The sequence below is a fragment of the Myodes glareolus genome, chromosome 8 (assembly GCF_982192425.1).
Source record: "Myodes glareolus chromosome 8, mMyoGla1.1, whole genome shotgun sequence".
Taxonomy (NCBI): Eukaryota; Metazoa; Chordata; class Mammalia; order Rodentia; family Cricetidae; genus Myodes; species Myodes glareolus.
The window spans coordinates 90,810,225-90,828,681 of record NC_142033.1 but is presented as its reverse complement, the minus strand read 5'-3'; the positions used below and the strand labels follow the sequence as shown (position 1 = coordinate 90,828,681).

Genomic DNA, 18,457 nt, shown 5'->3' with positions numbered 1-18,457 from the left:
TTGTGCAGTAAGCACTTACCCACTGAGTCACTTCTTCATCCCTGGCTCATGTGTGTGCAGGCTTGTGCATGTGTGTGTGCGTGTGTGGGGTGTCTGTAATGATGGAAAGGGTGATGAAACTATGTAAATAATAGAACTCATATGAGATTCTCAATAAAATTTTAAATCTCCATCATTTTAGCCATAATCTTGGGCATGTGACAGTCTTCTGTTATGGTTTGATTTGGACTTCCCCAATGACTAGTGGTGCTGAGCATTTTGTATCTTTCTTTCCTAATTGTGTATCTTTACTGCTAAGTAGCATTACATTGAATGCTGAATCCATGAATTTTTCTATGTTGATACATTTATAATTCTGTTCTTAGACACACACACACACACATACACACACACACACACACACACACACACTGTTCCTAATCAATTGCCCCTTTACCATTATAGAATGACCTTCTTAAGTCTCTAATAGTAAGTTTTGCCTTAATGACTATTTATATTTTTTTAAAGGCATTATTTTAACATTCCATTAAGTATTGCAAATAATATAATTTTTGTGTGATTATCCTGGGAGTCTGGGCAGTCGGGAAATGAAGGAGAACTGGCCACCCACAGCAACTACTGGGCTGTATTTACCCTCGGGAAGATGAGGAAATGAGGGAGTGCTGTCCACAGTCAATGGCTCTATGTGAGCCGGCCTCTCTGGTAGCTTACAGAGGGCCATTCTTCATTTGAATGGCAGGGATAGTTAAAGAGGAACAGTTAAGAGAGCTACCACGGAGTCAAGGATACCTGGGATCCTGAAATATAGGAAATGTACTGCATCTGGCTAGTACATTGTTCCTGAGCATCCCTAATCTGCACAGTTCTTGAATCTGAGACAGTCTTTCTGTGCTACCTGATGCTGCAGAGACCTTTGCCCACAAGACAACATATACTCCTCCCACCCCTTAGAATACGCCTCCAGTACTCTCCTGGCTGCCAGGCTGATAACCAGGGGTACATATTAGTACAGTGAGCTGGGGCCATGCTGAACCCGGCAGGGTAAAAGACTCTATATCCACAGAGCTGCAATTAGTGTGCCACAGGAGCACTCCTTGGAAGGAATTCTGAGCATGTTTGAACACGGGAACTGGAAGAGAGAGCTGGTTAGCGATGCAGTGACGTGACAGGCTTATTTAACAGGATACAGAACTTATCCTTCTATCAGTGACCCTGAGAAACAGAATGAGTCCTAGATGACTAGTGAACAGTGAGGGAGACACGTCTCTGTTGTCACAGCAAACAAAAGAAGAGAGGGTAGAATGGAGATTAAGGAGAAGATGGGCACATTGTTGCCATGAGGTGAGCTGTAGTGGCGGGAGCACAACTGAGGGCCACGGACTTCTCGCTTTGCTCCATCTTAGTTGACATGAAGTAGCTATACTCTACCTGTAGGGAAAAATAGACTTCAGTTGCCAACAGGTGCCCTGGCTGCTGTGTTGTGATCTGAAATCCACCTACACTGAGAATATCCTTGCCACAAGCTGCTCCTAGTCAACGAATGATGGGCCAGGGCAGCTAAGATAGGTCTGTTCCCAGAAGATATGGAACCCATCACCATTCCTTGACCAACCTCCTAGAATCGCACTCGATGAAAACAGATTTCAGCCAGACTTCTCTTTGCTCCACCTACATTTTCTACCCTCATCTTTTCTTCTGTGTCCTTGAACCACTTTTCTCTTTCCCCTCCCTCCCTTGTATATTCATCATCTCAACACTACTACAATGTTTGAATCTGAATAAAATCCAAACATGTCATTCTGGCTCCTCCATCTACATTTAAACAGTAACAATGTCAACAAGCAGCCTCCCGAGTTTCTCTTGCTTATGAAGTAAGTATTTTCTTTTGCTTACCAGGATTTTCAAAGAAACTCCACAAATATTTAAAAAGTAATGTTCAAACAATCCAGTTAGAAAATAGATAAAAAAAAAATTCAGGAGACATTTCAACAGAAGGTATACAGATGGAATAAACACATGAGAATAGGCTCACTCAGTGTCATTTAGTCATCAGAAAAATGCAAACAAAAGCCTCAACGAGCTATCGCCCCATATCTATTACTACAGCTAAAACGAAAACAATTATGAGAGACCTGCGCTCTTAAGCTCTGCTGGTGGGAGTAAAAGCAATAGGCGGGGCACTGGGGAAAACAGCAAATACGGCAGAGGGCGGGCCCAGCACGAGTGAGTGCATCACGAAACCCTGAAGCCCCGAGGCTTTGCTTTTTAAAAGCCCCAAACCGGAGGCAAACAAAATGTCCCTTGATGGGAAATTCCCTGATTGGAAAAATTACACATTTAAAACCATTCCTGGTGAGTTAGACTGGCAGGTTTTGTGTATACGGGGGGAAAAAAAGCAAAGTTAATGAAAACATTTACCAATCAAATCTTTCCCCAAACAAAGCAAATGAGAACAAACCTCAGTTCTGACTGAAACCACAGCCAAACTACAGAAGACGGACCTGGAGTGACTTCACTCTGGGAAGTCATCGAACTTAAAGCAGGGTCAAAGTCTGAAGACTAGGTGACACCAGCCAATGTTTTCATGTTCAACAAACACTGTTGACTTTTTTTTTTAGCCTTTAGAACTCTTTCAATTTTTCCAACTAAAATGAAAAATACTTAACTTGCCGCCATATCTTATTCTGAATTTTTTTTTAAACAGAGAATTTCCTTAGCTACCTTTCCCTCGCACAGCAACATTCCTGTGTCCAACCCTTCCTACCAAGCTGCTCTCAATACCCAGTGCCCCTCTCTGCGCACACAGACGGCCTGTGCTCAGCAAACACACTTTTATTTTAAAATGCTGGTAATAGCTCATGGCACCTGTTGCTTCTCGCCTCTTTTGCTCAAACCCCACTGTTTTAGCCGATCCTTTCTCAATAATTCTCAGCAGCTTTTCTTCCACTCCAGTGACCAGCTTTCACTATGGTGTCAACTAGCACGAAAGCCACGCTCTACATCTATTAGCATGACTACTCAGTGCAGCTAGCTCAGACACGGCTCTAACTAAAACATCTGGACTGCATCCAAGTGATCACCCAGATGCCATGGAAATCAGATAGAGATCCATCCTATAGATCCCAGCAAAGTGTTCTCATGACAGGACAAGAAGGAGGAAAGGAGGACAATAATACAGGTTAAGATTCAAAGTAACTTTAATCACCTAGGCATGTGACCATAAAATACTGAAGTTTTTTTAAAGAGTAATAAGGTGAGTTAAAGAAAATAAAATATAATACGTAAAATTGATAGGTGGGCAAAAATAGTAAATCAGAAACATTTATACACAGTGGACTAAGAAATATTAACGTGGTAGCCAAAAAAGGTACTGAATAATTCATGCATAGCCTTGAGTAACCATGATATTGATGGGACAATTCTTAATTTATCCTGAGCATGGGTTACAGCCTCAGCAGCCATCAGCAAGGCAGCGTTTCTATGACTGAGCACCATTCTCCACTCCTGGTGTGTGTGGCACATGATAGTTGTGGAATAAATCAATGATGTTTATTTTTATTCGAGACAGGGTGTCATTATATAGCCCACTTTGTCAGGAACTCTCTATGAAGACCAGGCTGGCTTCAAACTCACAGAGATCCACTTGCTTCTGTCTCCCCAGTGCTGGGATTAGAGGCGCGCATCAGCACTGGGCAGAACAATATTTACAAAGGAAGAAGGAAGTCAAGGAATACTTAATGTTACTCTAAAACATTTCTATAGGAACTAATAACCTTTAACACATGCCTTTTTCTAATACTGACTTGATTACATTGTTTTCTAAATGATCCTTATGAAAAGATTATTTAAAAAGTTCAGTTTTTAACTAACTGCATTTCTTTTTAAAAGAAAGATCTTGCTGTATAGCAAGTGTAGAAGTCATGGCAATCCCAGTCAGACTCCCGAATGCTGGGGCTTCAGGCACAAGCAGCACACCCAGCCTTCATTACATCACTTTTAACAGCACCCATGGACCCTGCTTTGAAGTGGTGACTTCACTTTTTTCTGTTTTCCTTCCTATAGTTTCCAATTTTAATTACACAGTTGTATTCTTACATTGATGAGGCAATTTCTTTACTGATCCTAATTTCTAGAGCTACCATCCTTTCTCTTTCTTTTATTTCTGGGGACTGAAATGTGTGGGTGCTAGATTACTTCTATGTTTGTGGGTCTGAATTGTTTGACTTCTGTTTTATGAACACAAGTCTCATTTACAAAAATAAGAGTTGATTATTCTGCCCATATCAAAAGTCAAAAGCCATCTAACTAGACATATAACATCCAGATGTTGGTGGTAATTATTTTCACTTATTTATATATTTTTAACTTTAAATTTTTAAAGTTTTAAAAATAAAAAACAGAACTAAAGTTGCAAGCTAGCCACAATCTTAGGAGTGTTCATGCTACTGTGAAACCTAACTGGAAATACACATAGAAAAAGCCTAGTTTTTGAGTCAGAAGACCACAACTGTTAACAAAAATTATTTATTTTGTGGAAGCAAAACTTTGATTCTCATGGCTGTTCAAAAATAGATTGTCCACCCTGTTTCTGTGATTCTTGATTCAAATGCTTCATTTCCAAGAAAGTATTTTTTTAGCTATTTTTCTTAGTGCTATGACAAACTGCCTGGCAATCCTGAGGGTGGAGGGCTCACTCTGACTGGTTTAAAGGGAGCATACATTATGGTGGGAAGGCAGGGCAGCAGGAGGGTGACAAGGATGGCAGTGAGAGACATCCAGGGCGGGGTCCCCAGTTGAACCTCTCTGGAAAAGGCCAGCACAGCAGGCCCAGAGGCACGTTTCCTAGGCGACTCTAAATCCAGTCAACTCAACAATGAAGATTAACCACCACAGCAGCACCTTCCAAGAAAGTGTAGAAGGCTTATTAGAAAACCTGTTGATGAGATAACTATCCTTACAGAACAGGGACAGTGGAAAACTAAAACTTATAGATTTAAAGATTTAGAAAGAGTTCAGTGGAATGGGAATTGTGACTGGCATTGTGGGGGGCAGAAGAGCATAAAACACAACAGTGTGCTGGCAACTGAAGTCACAAGTGAGACAAAGGAACCGTAACATAACCACTCACTACAGAAGAACTATGGGGCATGATGATTATCTATAGACAATTTCATGCCTACTCAGAAACCAAATCAATTGTAAAATTATTAGAAATAAAATTTAAAATTCCAAAAGAGTCATATACTATAAAATTAACATACATATGTCAATAGTTTCTTACATACCAAGAATCACCAGTTATGAAGTTTAATTAGAAGAAAAAAACCCAGCAGCATTAACAAGAAATGAAGAAATAAAATACTTAGAAGCAACCTAAATAGGAGATTATGTCTGCAAAAAGAAACTACAGAGGAGAAATTGAATAAATGAAGAGAATCTGTTTTTCTTAACAGAAGAATGAAGCATACTAACTTAACAAAATTAACACAGAGATTCATGATACTCATGGCATTCTAACCAAAATCCTCCAAAGCCGTGTTGAAAACAACACTAGAGTTCATCTGAGAAACTGAAAACTACAGCACAGGAATACTTGAAGAGCTAGCTCTCGCTATGACGTCTAAACTTAGGGTAGATGAAGCCAGGCCCAGCGTACACACCTGTGGTCCAGATTACTGGTTCTACGGCTAGCCTGGGCAACATGATGAGCCCCTATCAATTCACTTCTCTGCAGCTGTGGTCAACACCAGCCAGACACAACTAGGGCAGGAAAGGGTTTACGTCAGCTCATACTCTCTAGTCCATCACTGTGGAAAGCCAGGGAAGGAGCTCAAGATAAGATCCCAGAGGCAGGAACTGGTACAGAGACCATGGAGAAATGCTGCTTACTGGTTTCTTCCCCATGGCTTGCTTAGCTTGCTTTCTTATACAACCCAGGGTCACCTTCCAGGGCTGGCACCACCCTCAGTGGCTAAACCCTCCTTCTCAACTGTATCAGGAAAATGCTCCATGGGCCTCGCTCCAGGCCAGTCTGATGGATGGGGCAAGTCCTCACAGGAGGGCCCCTCTTCAAAGGTGTGTCCAGTTGTGTCCAGTTGTGTCAAGTCCTCACAGGAGGGCCCCTCTTCAAAGGTGTGTCCAGTTGTGTCAAGTTGACACCATCTTAAAAAAGGTCCTAACAAATGAAACAGCTAATTGTATTGGCACAGGAATATTACTCTAAATATAGGTTAGTAGGAACAAGAAGTCAAAGCAAATGTATTTAACAAGGTAAGAGAGGATGGAGAAGTGAGTTTTAATATCCTGTATTAAAGTGTTTCCATGCTCAGAATCCATATAAAAGCCAGATGGGCTTGGTGGCCTTCCCTCATCCCGGCTTCCATGAGACAAGAGATCCCTGAGACGAGCTGGCTCACCAGACTAGCTACAGCCGCAAACTCCTGATCCAGAGCGAGACCGTGCCTCAGGGTACAGGCTGGACACTGAGTGAAGAAAACGTGTGATGTCAGTCTTAGGCCTCCACCTGCACACACACACACACACACACACACACACACAGAGAGAGAGAGAGAGAGAGAGAGATTCACACACATGCACACACACAAAACATACACAGAGACTCAATAACAGCAAATGACCTAGGATTTGCCATTGCTTTGTTAAGAAAACTAGAAATTTCAATTACCTGCCATGTGTCAAGCTTGTGGGCATGCATGCACATGAGTGCACAGATCCACCAGATGAGTTCAACTTTGTGACTGCTGTCAAAAGCTGTCTCATAATTTTAAGTGTGGAGTAAAAGTGGGCTCAGATGTCATGAGAACATTGTGAACATGATATTAGATAGCAGGTTAGAGCTGGGACAAAATGAAGCTGGATCTGTACATTATTTAATATGCTAAATTATTTTCAAAGCACTGGAGGAATAAAATGTAAAGCTGTAGAGATTACTGAAATAAATAGGTTACTGATTATAGAAAAATGGCAAGCAAGAAATCACAAAACATAGTAACGAATTGGCCATTTAAAATGTCTATTGAAAGAACAATCACAAAATATGTACTGAATTGGAAAATAAGTACAAGTGGATTTTTTAGAGATATTTGCAATGTATGAAAGATATCAAAAGCAAGAAGAAAAAGATAAAGATTCCATAGCAGGCGAGGTGATGAGGAGAGATACCAGAGGTGAGGAAGTGAGAGGAAGATTTGATCATTTCCTTTTCTAAAACATAAAAATAAACAAAAGAGGAAATATCCCAATAAAGTGAACAGAGAGTTCACAAGATAAGCAAAAGTGGATCAATGTGTTTAGAAAGGATCTAGACATTTGCACTAAAGACACAAACAAGAACGCTCGCAGCACTATTATGGGTAAAGCCCAAAGCTAGCTCTGAGCAATGGGTGAGTGAATGGCATATTCCTGCATGGCTTTGTCCAAACTCCCGACGTAGTCCAATATCCACAAATGAGTTCCACCTGAGCTACAGGAGGATTTCCAGTGGCTAGAAGTTAGTACTCCTCAGGGACTTGTGAAGCTGGTTCTCTCTCTGTGGAAAGAAGCCTTTTCCCTAAGGTCTGGCAAAAGGGACATATGGCTACCTATGGTACCTATCAGCACATCAAAGCCCACACTGGCCTCCCGGCTCCTCTGTGTCACAGTACCTGTTACACATTAGAGTCCCTGCTAGCATCCTGGTCCCTCTCACAGCCAGCTCAAGGGCTTCCCTCCCGGCAGCTACTCAATGTCCTTATAACCCTGCTACTTCTGCTATGATTTCTCTATGATCTGCTCCTGCTTCTACAAAAATAGATGGATGGATGGATGGATGGATGGATGGATGGATGGATGGATGGATGGATGAAAACCCAGACACCAAGGTAAAGGTTAAAAATGGGACTGTCATTTATACCTCCTGGGAGAGGGAAATCAGTTTTCTTCAATACAGTGAAACTATTTCTCATGTTCAGGAATAGTTGACCAAAATATAATAGACTCCAGTTTGTGTGTGTGTGTGTGTGTGTGTGTGTGTGTGTGTGTGTGTGTGTGTTTTGGGGGGTTACTGTTTGGTGTCTTATTTGTTTGCTTTTGATTTTATTTACATTTGGGGTATGGTTTTATTTAGTCTTCTTAGTTTTGGGAATTTTGTTATTGTGTTGTGGGTTTTTTTGTCTTTTTTTACTTTTGTTTTTGAGAAAGGACTTAAAGTTGAGTAGGTGGAGAGGGGGAGCTGATCTGGAAGGATTTGAAGGAAGAGAATATGATCAAGAATATTTAAATTTAAAAATTGCTTTAAATAATTAAAAATAAGAATATAGAACACATTTCTAAACATTTAACCTATAAGCTTACTTACTGATGTTATTATAATAGTAGAATATACATTTCACAGGTAACCATGCTGTTGTGTGGAACCTCACACTGGCTGTAAACTGAAGGTTGTCTTTCTTGCTAGATGTAGCATTCATCATGTGATATTTAGTTACTAATTAAAGACCTTTCTGCTAAATTGAAACAAATTTTATGGATTGGTTTGTGGTAATATATGTTTTAATAAATACTAGAAAGGTTTTGAGAGAAATTGTTTACAAATTTAAGCACTGCACTAGCATCTGCAATGCCAGTTCCAGGGAATCCGGCACCCTCTTCTGGCCTCCACGGGCATGAGGCACACACATGGTGCACAGATACACATACAGGCAGAAGGTTCAGAGCCACGGAATAAATATAAATAATTACTTTCTCCTTCCTATATAATACCCCCAAACTCTCAGTGTTAGGATCAACTCCACTGACTTTTACTTCCGAAGTGATGATGTCCGTATTACAAGTAGCACTGCCCCTCCCTCCTTCCTCCGGCACTCAAGAGACATGTTCCCCAAACTAGGTCTCTGCTGCTGTTTATTTATAACAGGGGTTTTCAAACTCTCGCTGTAGAGGGCCAGACAGCAAATATACCTAAAGGGGTGCACAACCCTGTCACAAGTATAGCCTGTGAGCAGCCATAGATGTTATGGAAACCAATAGGCTTGGCTGCATTCCAGTGGAATCATATTTACAAAAGTGGGAGGCAGTTATAGTTAGCTGACTCCTGCTTTATATAACTGGCCCTGGCATCTGTGTTCCAGGACGTGCAATGACTTGAAATGGGAAAATACCTATTTCAACTGGTCTGTCGGAAGATTACCAAATAGCCAACTAGCACAGATTTGAATTCAGTACCTCACAGTACTGCAGAAAGAAAGATTTCCTGGGGATGTGTGGACCTCGGGAGTCCTCCCTAGCACAGACTTTCTACTCAGTGATCTCAGAAACACAGAAACTGAGGGAGGACATAGAGAAAGGCAAGATGTCCATCAGAGGCACACTGCGTCCACGAGACTGGTGGCATTTCATCATCTGCAACAACCACAGTTGATAATTATGTACCGCAGCTGTCTAATTTGCCAAAATATAAAATCTTCTCTATAGAAAATAATAAATTGATGAGATGGCAAATATACTAATTAACTTGATTCAGTTCACACTGTTCACTATAAATACACAGAAGTACTTTTTGCTAATTAAAATAAATGTCAAAGTTTCAAAAAACAAAAAGTTTTACTCCTGTAATACATGAGGAGTCACTAAGGGCCTACAATCACAATCTTGTCACTTCTTAGGATTGCCTTCCTTTGGGTAATAATTATTTCTTCCTAAAGGAAAGACTAAACACAGATCAACATCTTTACTTCTTTAAGTTCTGACTACAGGCTTGCTAAGAGAGAATGGCCTCAGGCAAACATTAGGCAACATTTTCTTGACAACCGGCTTAATCCTGAGGAGCACCCTTGAATGACCTAAGATCCCCGGTAGCCCAGCAAAGCTACAGGTAAGTGTCACCTGACAAGGTCGCACCTAGGCAGCCTGCTCTGGGTGTGTTGGGAGGTTCACTACTTCTTTTGTGTGCCACTCTTCCTGACTTACTACTGTCATTCCTGTAACCTAGAACTCACTGAAGCAAAAAGATCATGGCACCTCAGAGACCAGAAGAGCCTCAAAAATAAGAAGAAATTTTCACCTCCCTGTTTAATAGTTAAATAGCCGAGTTTTTTTCTTTTATTGAATTAGATGTACTCATTTTCTGTGTAAGTGTTTTGCTGGCATGCAGGTCTGTGCATCATACACGTGCTTGGTGCCTCCACAGGTCAGAAGGCACTGAATCTTCTGAAACTGGAGTTACCAGTGGGTACTGGGAATGGAACCCAGGTCCTTTGCGAGAGAGACAAGTACTCTTAAACACTGAACTATAGATGGAAGTTTCTGCCCCACTCAGGCCCACAGTCGTTCAGTCCCAAAGAAACACACAGAGGCTGTGTGTTTATTAATTAACAGTTTATTAACAGTTTATTAATTATAAACTGTTTGGCCTATTTGCCCAGGCTTATTGTTAACTAGCTCTTACAACTTATATTAACCCATACTTCTTGTCTATGTTTAAGCCATATGCTTGGCACCTTTTCTCAGTAAGACATCCTATTCTCATCTTGCTTCCTCTGTGTCAGACTGGTGACTGTATCTCTGCCTATCCTCTTCACAAAATTCTCCTAGTTTGCTTGCCCTGCCTGTACTGCCTGCCTGACTACTGGCCAATCAGTGTTTTATTAAATCAATATGAGTGGAAAATCTTTACAGTATACAAGAGCATTATCCCACCTGCTGTGAGTGCTGAGAACCAAACTCAAGTCCTGCATGCATTCTTTACCACTGACCCATCTGTTCTGCTGTGATAAATATCAAAAGAGAAAGAGAAGGAAGTAAGATTCAGTTTGGCTAAAAATTTCAGGTTTCAATCCATGGTTGGCTCTCCCTTCTTCCCGAATTATTAGTATAAATATTGACTCCAACACATTTATGTATATATATATATATATATATATATATATATTACACACACATGCACTACCCACACTCTATTACAAAATTGGCAAATGTACATGAACGTTGAGAGAAACCATGACCCAGCTGTGCTCTGACACTACTCTACAACTGTTTCCACGCATCTAGCCACTTGTCTATTCCTATCTACATCAATTCATTTTAATGTTTTGAGTGGAATTATAAGGAAAAAAGTCTTATATTTCTTTACAAAATATAATAAACATTATATTTTTATTTCTAAGCAATAAAGTCCTCCTCCTCAAAATAGCTTATCATTTTATAAGCATCTGTATCAGAAAACAGTAGCCTTATATTTGAAGAGAAAATTAAAATAAATCACTAGCTATAAATTATTCTACTTCCTCATTAATGAAATAAGCTTCTTATGGGCCATATTCATGTGAAATGCTTGCTTTTTCATTCAATCAGTATTCACTTGTTCCTCTCAAAGTTTCTGCATGTTTATGAAAAGCTCTGTTTGGTGCTGGTTCCCGGCTAAGGGCTCTGGAGGTTATTCAGTTTCACAGAGGCGGAAAGGTGAGTGACTGCCTTCTAAGTACATTTCAGGTAAAAGATGCATTGATTGTTTGTAGGTGTCCTGCAGCTTAACAATTTTTATAAATAGACTATTACTATTTAATTTTACTAAAACAAACACTTTACTGAATGATTTATTCTATCAGGGAACATTTCTTTTTGGAAACAGCAATTTTGCACACATACAAAGAGTTCTCAAGAAAATATAAGAAATAAGTCTTACAGTTTAAGTATGTTTGAACTTGGAGAAAAGCCAAGAGACACAGAAAGATGTCTGGAGAATTGCTCTCCAAGAAGAACAAATCCAAACTGTATACAAACACATACACACACACACTTGTCACAAAGTCAGACTCTGACCTCAGCCTTTGCCAGCCAGACCAAAATAAAGAAAATGCAGCACTTCGCTCTCACCAAGGATCCCACCTGAGCTACTTTCCTAATCTCCAGGGGGCTCCTTTCTTCCTCCTCAATTTAAATGCCCCAAGATGGCCTTAATTCTTTAATACGTTTTTAGGGGGTATTAAAACAATGACTAGCTAAACCAGAGAGACTCATGCAATCCTAAGGGGATTTGACCTGTTTCATCTCCCCTAGATAACACGTCTCAGTAGCAGATTAAACAAAATTATGTTTCCAACATAGGTTATCTCATTCAGTCTCTACTAACAGACATTTCTCTTTTCTTAATGCCCTGTATAGCCTACTAGTGAAAGAGAAACTAGAGAATTTCATTGTAACTGAAAGCATCCAAAATCAGAAACACGACAAAGTAAGCATTCCCCAAAAGAAACATCTCACAGAACCAAACAGAAAAGTTTGAGTATAATGCTGATGACAGCAACAAAACTTGTTGCTATCATAAGACACTCAACTTAAACCAGCACGGGGAGGGAACATTCACATCCAGAGGAGAGGTGTTTCCTAGGGCAGAGGCTTCAAAACTACCAACAACTGCTTTAAAAGCAAAGAGGCCAAAATCACAGGGAAGCTGCCATGCATATACTTTCAAAAGTGCTTACTCATGTTTATCTTCTCCAGCCCCTTAGGCAAGAAGCTAACTCATCAATTTTCCCTAGAAACAAGAAAAACAAAGTAGCAATGAAAGCAAAGAATAAAGCCCAAAGTTCAAGTACGCGTGACTTTAACCCCAATATTTTCAGGGTATGCTCATGCATGAAGACTGCTACATTTAAGATGAAGAGTCTCTTGAAATATGCTAACACCATTCAGATAAAACGGCAAGATTCAATTACAGATAATAACTCTTGCAATATATTAACATTTTCTGGGTTCCAAAAATATGATTTTCTAAAGGCCTCACTGCTGTGTAGAGTTCAGAGTACAACTTTATATATAGATAAAATTAATTATGGAGCACAAATGTCTGTAGAAGAGCATACCTCCTCAAGCTTGACCAATCTGCGTCCCCCCACTCTCGGGACGGCTGAACATCTGTCAATCAGCCTACCCTTGTGCCGATGACAGCTCGCAGCTATTTTGGAAGGTAGTAGCTGAAAACTAAACAACCAGTGACAGTAAGTGTCTTCAGGAAAGAGTAAGGAACAGTGGAACCAGTCCCTAATCTACGGCCACTTGCTATCCTTCTAAGAAAGCCAATTCGCTAAGCCTGAGGTTATTACCTCATGACATGATAACACTCCCTTATAAAGTTGTTCTGATAAAAATAAAAGAGCATTAGCAAAGTCTCTGAAAGTACTGCACAAGAACGTTATTAGCAAAATCAACTCCTTCATACAATCCTTCCTTTTTGTAAACAGACTTCAAAAATTCTACCATAAAACATATATTCAGGATACAGCAAGTGCACATATACAACTGAAAGAGAATTTTTAACAGACCCTGGTTTATACCATCCATTCTAAGAAATGGAACGTGATTGATCATTTGAGCACCCCAGTCACCTGTATACCATTACATTCCTTTTTGTTCCAGACTACAACGCTCATGCTAACCACTTACCTGATTTTCATACTACTTATCACAGCATCTATGAGGCTGCAATCTTTCTGTCCAGGTTTTCATCTTCCTTCCATCCTTCTCCGAGAGTACATGCTGTCCTCCAACTTCTAAAATATTTCTCTCAGAACATTATTTGACATTTTTATCAAACTGTCAAATAATCCCTAAGGTTGGAAGAACACTTGTATGTATATAAAGAAAAATGAGTCAGTGAATGGCAACGGCCACATCGTGTGCAAGGACAATGCACAAGTCTTTCTTAGGGACCATGAAAGGAAAGCAAGCCCACAACCGCCTCACAGCCCCACAGCGCATGTACAGAGTTCTACCTTCAGTTTAACCCACAGTATTCGTTTAGTCAAGGAACGAAACGCAGTTAACACTGTCATCTCGACTTTCTACATAGTTTTACTATCATATTAAAGGGTAGAATGTATTACTGATGATGTCAAGACCCTAGATAATATCCAGTATTTCCTAAAAGGGAAAATAATAACGCATTAAATAAAGGCTATCAAAGCTACTTTCCTTTCAAAGAGAAAAGCTGTCAGAAAATGGCTACATTATGGAGGAAGCTCGTGAAAGGTAGCTTTTATTTATGCGGTCTGACTCCAGGCAGCCAAGGGCACTGTTCACCTGAGCAGGTGGTGGAAGAATCTCCTGGCATACTTGCTGATGGGGTCTCTGTACTCCAAAACAGTTGTATCCAGAAGTGGTCTCGTTGGCGCATAGAAGGTTCCCAGGCTCGCCTCAAGCTGCGCTGTGGGATTCAAACACAGCAGCACTAAGACAAGAGAAACTCCTTCAATTACAACAGAATATTCGTGTCTGCAGTCAGTCAGGTTCTGCGAACTGGGATGAAATGTGAGCTTGTTGCAGGACAGATGAAATTAAAATATGACAGCTGCTACAAAACAAACCTGTGTATAGGCTGTCACATGAGACAAAGCTGACAATGACTCTGAGCAACAAAAAGCTGTCAAAACTGAAGGCATCCACAATGAAACGACCTCTCACCACAAATGGGTAATTAAAACAGTGACTCCTCAAAGCAACACCGTTTAAGCTAGGCTCTCCAGTAAAGCCAATGTGCAATGTGCTCAGCGGTACGTCTTCTCTTTAGCGGAGAGAAGAAAACTAACTTTTTGAAAATGAAAATTAAATGAAAATTAAATAAAAATGAAATTAGCACAGTAGAAACATTTTCCTTAAAAACTACCAATAAGGGGCCAGCAAGACAGCTCAGCAGATAAAGGCATTTGCCGCCAAGCCTAACAACCTGAATTCAATCTCCAGGACCCATGAGGTAGAGGAGAGAACTGAGTCTACAAATGTTCTGACCTCCACTCACACAACATGGCTAATGGGCACGTGCGCGCACACACGCGCACACACACACACATACTATATATATATACTTTCATATATAATTTCTTAAATTAAATAAGACAAATAAAAACTTGCATATTGGAGTAAGATACGTATGTGATGCAATTTTAGGAGAACAATGAAAATCAGTATCTCGTCCCTAAATCCTGTCATAAACAAGGTTCCGTGTTTTGTACTTTCATGAAAGCGAACACCCTGGGATAGGAGAAGATTGGAAAGATGTTTTTCATAAATGGGGGAGGCTCAGAGATAAGAGATTAGGGATAAGGAGCGGCCTGTCTACTTCACAGTTTTACCAAGATATGCCAGTGGGACTGTGCTTCTGCCCAGAAATACCTGGGAGTGATTACCGTATGGAGAGAACATGAGTATGTATGAGTACACTACAGTTCACAGTCAGGTTCCTCTGATATTTATGCTTCCAACACTGGAGGGAATAAACAACTCATTATTTAGCAAAACTCTTTTAGTTGTGGGCCTATTTAGATTTCCAAGTAGTAAATACCCCGTTCCAGTAATTGCTATGGCTTGACTAAGCTTTAGCAATGTCTTTATTTTTTCAATCTCAAATCTACAGAGTAAAGCAGGATGCATTTTGGAGGTATTTTCTTTCAAAGCAGCAGTCAATTTAGATTAAAATTGAACATAGCACTGTCACTGTGAAAACAAGCCAGATTCTCTTGCCATTGCTTGTTTTCCTGACAGCATGTTCCGTACATCTGAAATGTTCAAGCCTACATGGAATACGGGTAACTCCCAGCACAGCAACGAATTCATTAGGGCGCCCAGCTTGATGTTTAAGGCAGAAATGAAGATCTCAAAGACAGACACAACACGGCTAGAAATAACAGCGCACTAGGTTTCACTAATAAAAGGATAACGAATTACCATGCCAAATTTGTTAGATTCAGATAAAATAAATCTCAACAGGGAATTTTGAATGTTTTAGAAATGTGTTTTGTAGTTACCTGAGAAGAAATGCACATATCTACTTAGCATATTCGGATAACCCAGGATATGTATAGATTTTGTTTTAATAGCTCAATATCATAACAGCTTTTCATTTCTCTATCTCTCCAATAGGAGTCTGTGAAAAGAATCCCTTATTAGGATAGGAATCTAATAATGCCCATTTGTGTATTTCTTCATAATCTTTCTTACAACCTAGCAATTTAATAACATAAATTCACTAAGGTGCTGGCAACTTCTCAGTGTCTTGAGTGAAACTCAGTATTTTATCTCTCAATATTTCTGCTTTCACTGTAAATTGGGACTTATTACACAGAGCAAGTATACCACTATAGACGTGGGGGGTCTCCGCTCTTGCTTTCTTTGTTACTTTTAGGTGCATACTCAATCTTGAGAAGTGTATCAATATTTAAAAAAATAACTACTTGAGAGAACTTTGTAGGCAAAATTATACTAACACTTTACCCCCTAAAATCTTGAGGTTATACTTTTTATTTTTAGCCTATATTTCTTGAATACCAATAGTGGGCCATGCATTGTGGTAGGCATTTTCTTCATGTACAAACACTGATGTTTCCATAAATGAATTTGGACTACTTCCAAAAAGTTCAGTTGATTCTTAAACACACCTGTTAGAAGGGAACTCTGTGAGTTAGGTCAAGGTTAAAAAGAGATTCATGAGTTTACTGGCCAACTGCAGAATCTTATCAAAAAACTTATTGTATTAAAATGAGCTGCTTGTTCATCCCGACCTCCCAGAACCAAAATAATCACACAGAAACTGTATTAATTAAATCACTACTTGGCCCATTAGCTCTAGCTTCTAATTAGCTAACTCTTACACCTTAATTTAACCCATTTCTATTCATCTGTGCATCTCCACGTGGATTACTGACGTCTGTCTCTGGCATGGCTACATGGCTTCTCTAACTCCTCCACCTTTTTCCCAGCATTCCATTTAGTTTTCCCACCTAGCTCTGTTCCCCTATCATTCTGCTATCAGCCCAAAGCAGTTCCTTTGTTAACCAATGATATTCACAGAATACAGAGGGGAATCCCATATCACTTATTGTTTATTTTGGAAATGTAATAAAAATAAATAAAGTCTATGAAAACTCACTAAAAATCCTAAGAAAGAAAATGTTCTCTAGGAACAGACCTACCCTAATTTTCTTATCCTGCATTGTTAAGTGATACTGTCTAGTCATAATTTCCCAATGTTAATATTAGTAACCAAAGATATAAAATACATTTGATACATTTTATATCATAGAAAGGAATAATAACTCATACTGAGAGATGTAAAAATCTGTCATTTGTTTTTTCACTGCTCTTTGCCTCAACAGTAAACACTTTGGATTTTTATGGGAAAATTCCAAAAAAGATGAGGAAATCCAAGCAAGAGAAGGGAGATGGAAATCAGAGGCAAATATCCAAAGAATAAAGACAAGTAGGAGTGGGCTACAGAGAACCCAGAGATAGCCTAAGCTACAGAGAACCCTGAGACTGCCTGGGCTACAGACAACCCCGATGCACACATTGGGAGTGTGGGCAACTACTGTCAGACAGAGGACTTAGGTGTGAGAAAAAAACATTGGTGTTTAATATGAGAGGAGAATGATCTTGGTTTGGTGTCTTTTCTATGCAAAGGATTAAATGAAATTTCTGATTGAATTTTGAAATCTGAACACATTCCACACATGAGTTTGACTGAATTGTGTGACAACGACCCTGGGAGCTCCAGCACAAGCACAGGCAGAAAAGGTGCCCTCTGTGTTGACAAACGCCACACAGGAAATAATCTGGAAATAATTTTTTGATATCCTTCCAGTTTTAATACACCATTAATATTTTCCTCCCTCAGCTTCCAACAACATAACTAACAAACATCCTAAGACTGACTCAAAATGGGTTTCATGCACACTCAGAACCACTGACGTGACTATTGGGTCTGACCTTCTCTCTCTGGAGTGAGCCTTTGTCTAAGAAGGTGGTTCACGATGGCGCTCATGCTGACGAAGCACTGCTGGCCCAGAGTGTCCCAGTTCATGCTGCTCAGGATGTTGATTGCCTCATTCACCTCACCACAGTGGAGGTACTGGAAGATGAGGTCGACCAGGCCCAGCTGTCCTTGAGTGAGGATGCCTGTCACAAAACACAAAGTAAAGCAATAAAACCAAACACACTCTTTACAGAAAGGAAAAATACACAGAGGCCCAGTGGTTTGCCCCTTCTAAATAAAACAAATCCACTTCCCATCCCGACAGAGCAGGGGCATTAGAAAGAGTTCAGACTGAGTCAGAAGAGGCCAGCAGCGATTTTTGCATGTTAAATGGCAACACTGTGGCTCTTAAGCACTATTCCATTTTGTTTTGGTTTTGTTGGTTTGGTTTGGTTTTTCATCTTTTAAGAATGGGGCTGGGAAGACGTCCCAGCTGATGAACTGCTTGGTGAGGAAGGAACGTGAAAAACCAGGCACACCCGTGACCCGGCTAGCTGAGCAGGAGAGCTCCAAGCTGAGAGAGACCAGAAAGACGGAAAGCAACTGAGAAAGATTCCACACTGACCCCTGGCCTCCACATGCATACACACGTGTAATCGTACACACAAATATGTAAATTTCCACACAACAAAGGAAAAAATTTAAATGCTAACTGTA

General features: G+C 40.0%; 1 protein-coding gene across 7 annotated transcripts in view; it reads right to left on the bottom strand.

Annotated features, from left to right (window-relative positions):
* Positions 1 to 18,457, bottom strand: part of Wdpcp (WD repeat containing planar cell polarity effector) — a 284,986-nt gene that overhangs the window by 94,843 nt on the left and 171,686 nt on the right. For all 7 annotated transcript variants that reach the window (XM_085692260.2, XM_085692256.2, XM_085692258.2 and 4 more), the window contains 2 exons: positions 17,755 to 17,943; positions 14,077 to 14,200 (listed from right to left, as the gene is read on the bottom strand). In XM_085692260.2, the coding sequence (XP_085548386.2) occupies positions 14,077 to 14,200; positions 17,755 to 17,943 (313 nt within the window). The remainder of the gene's footprint in view (positions 1 to 14,076; positions 14,201 to 17,754; positions 17,944 to 18,457) is intronic.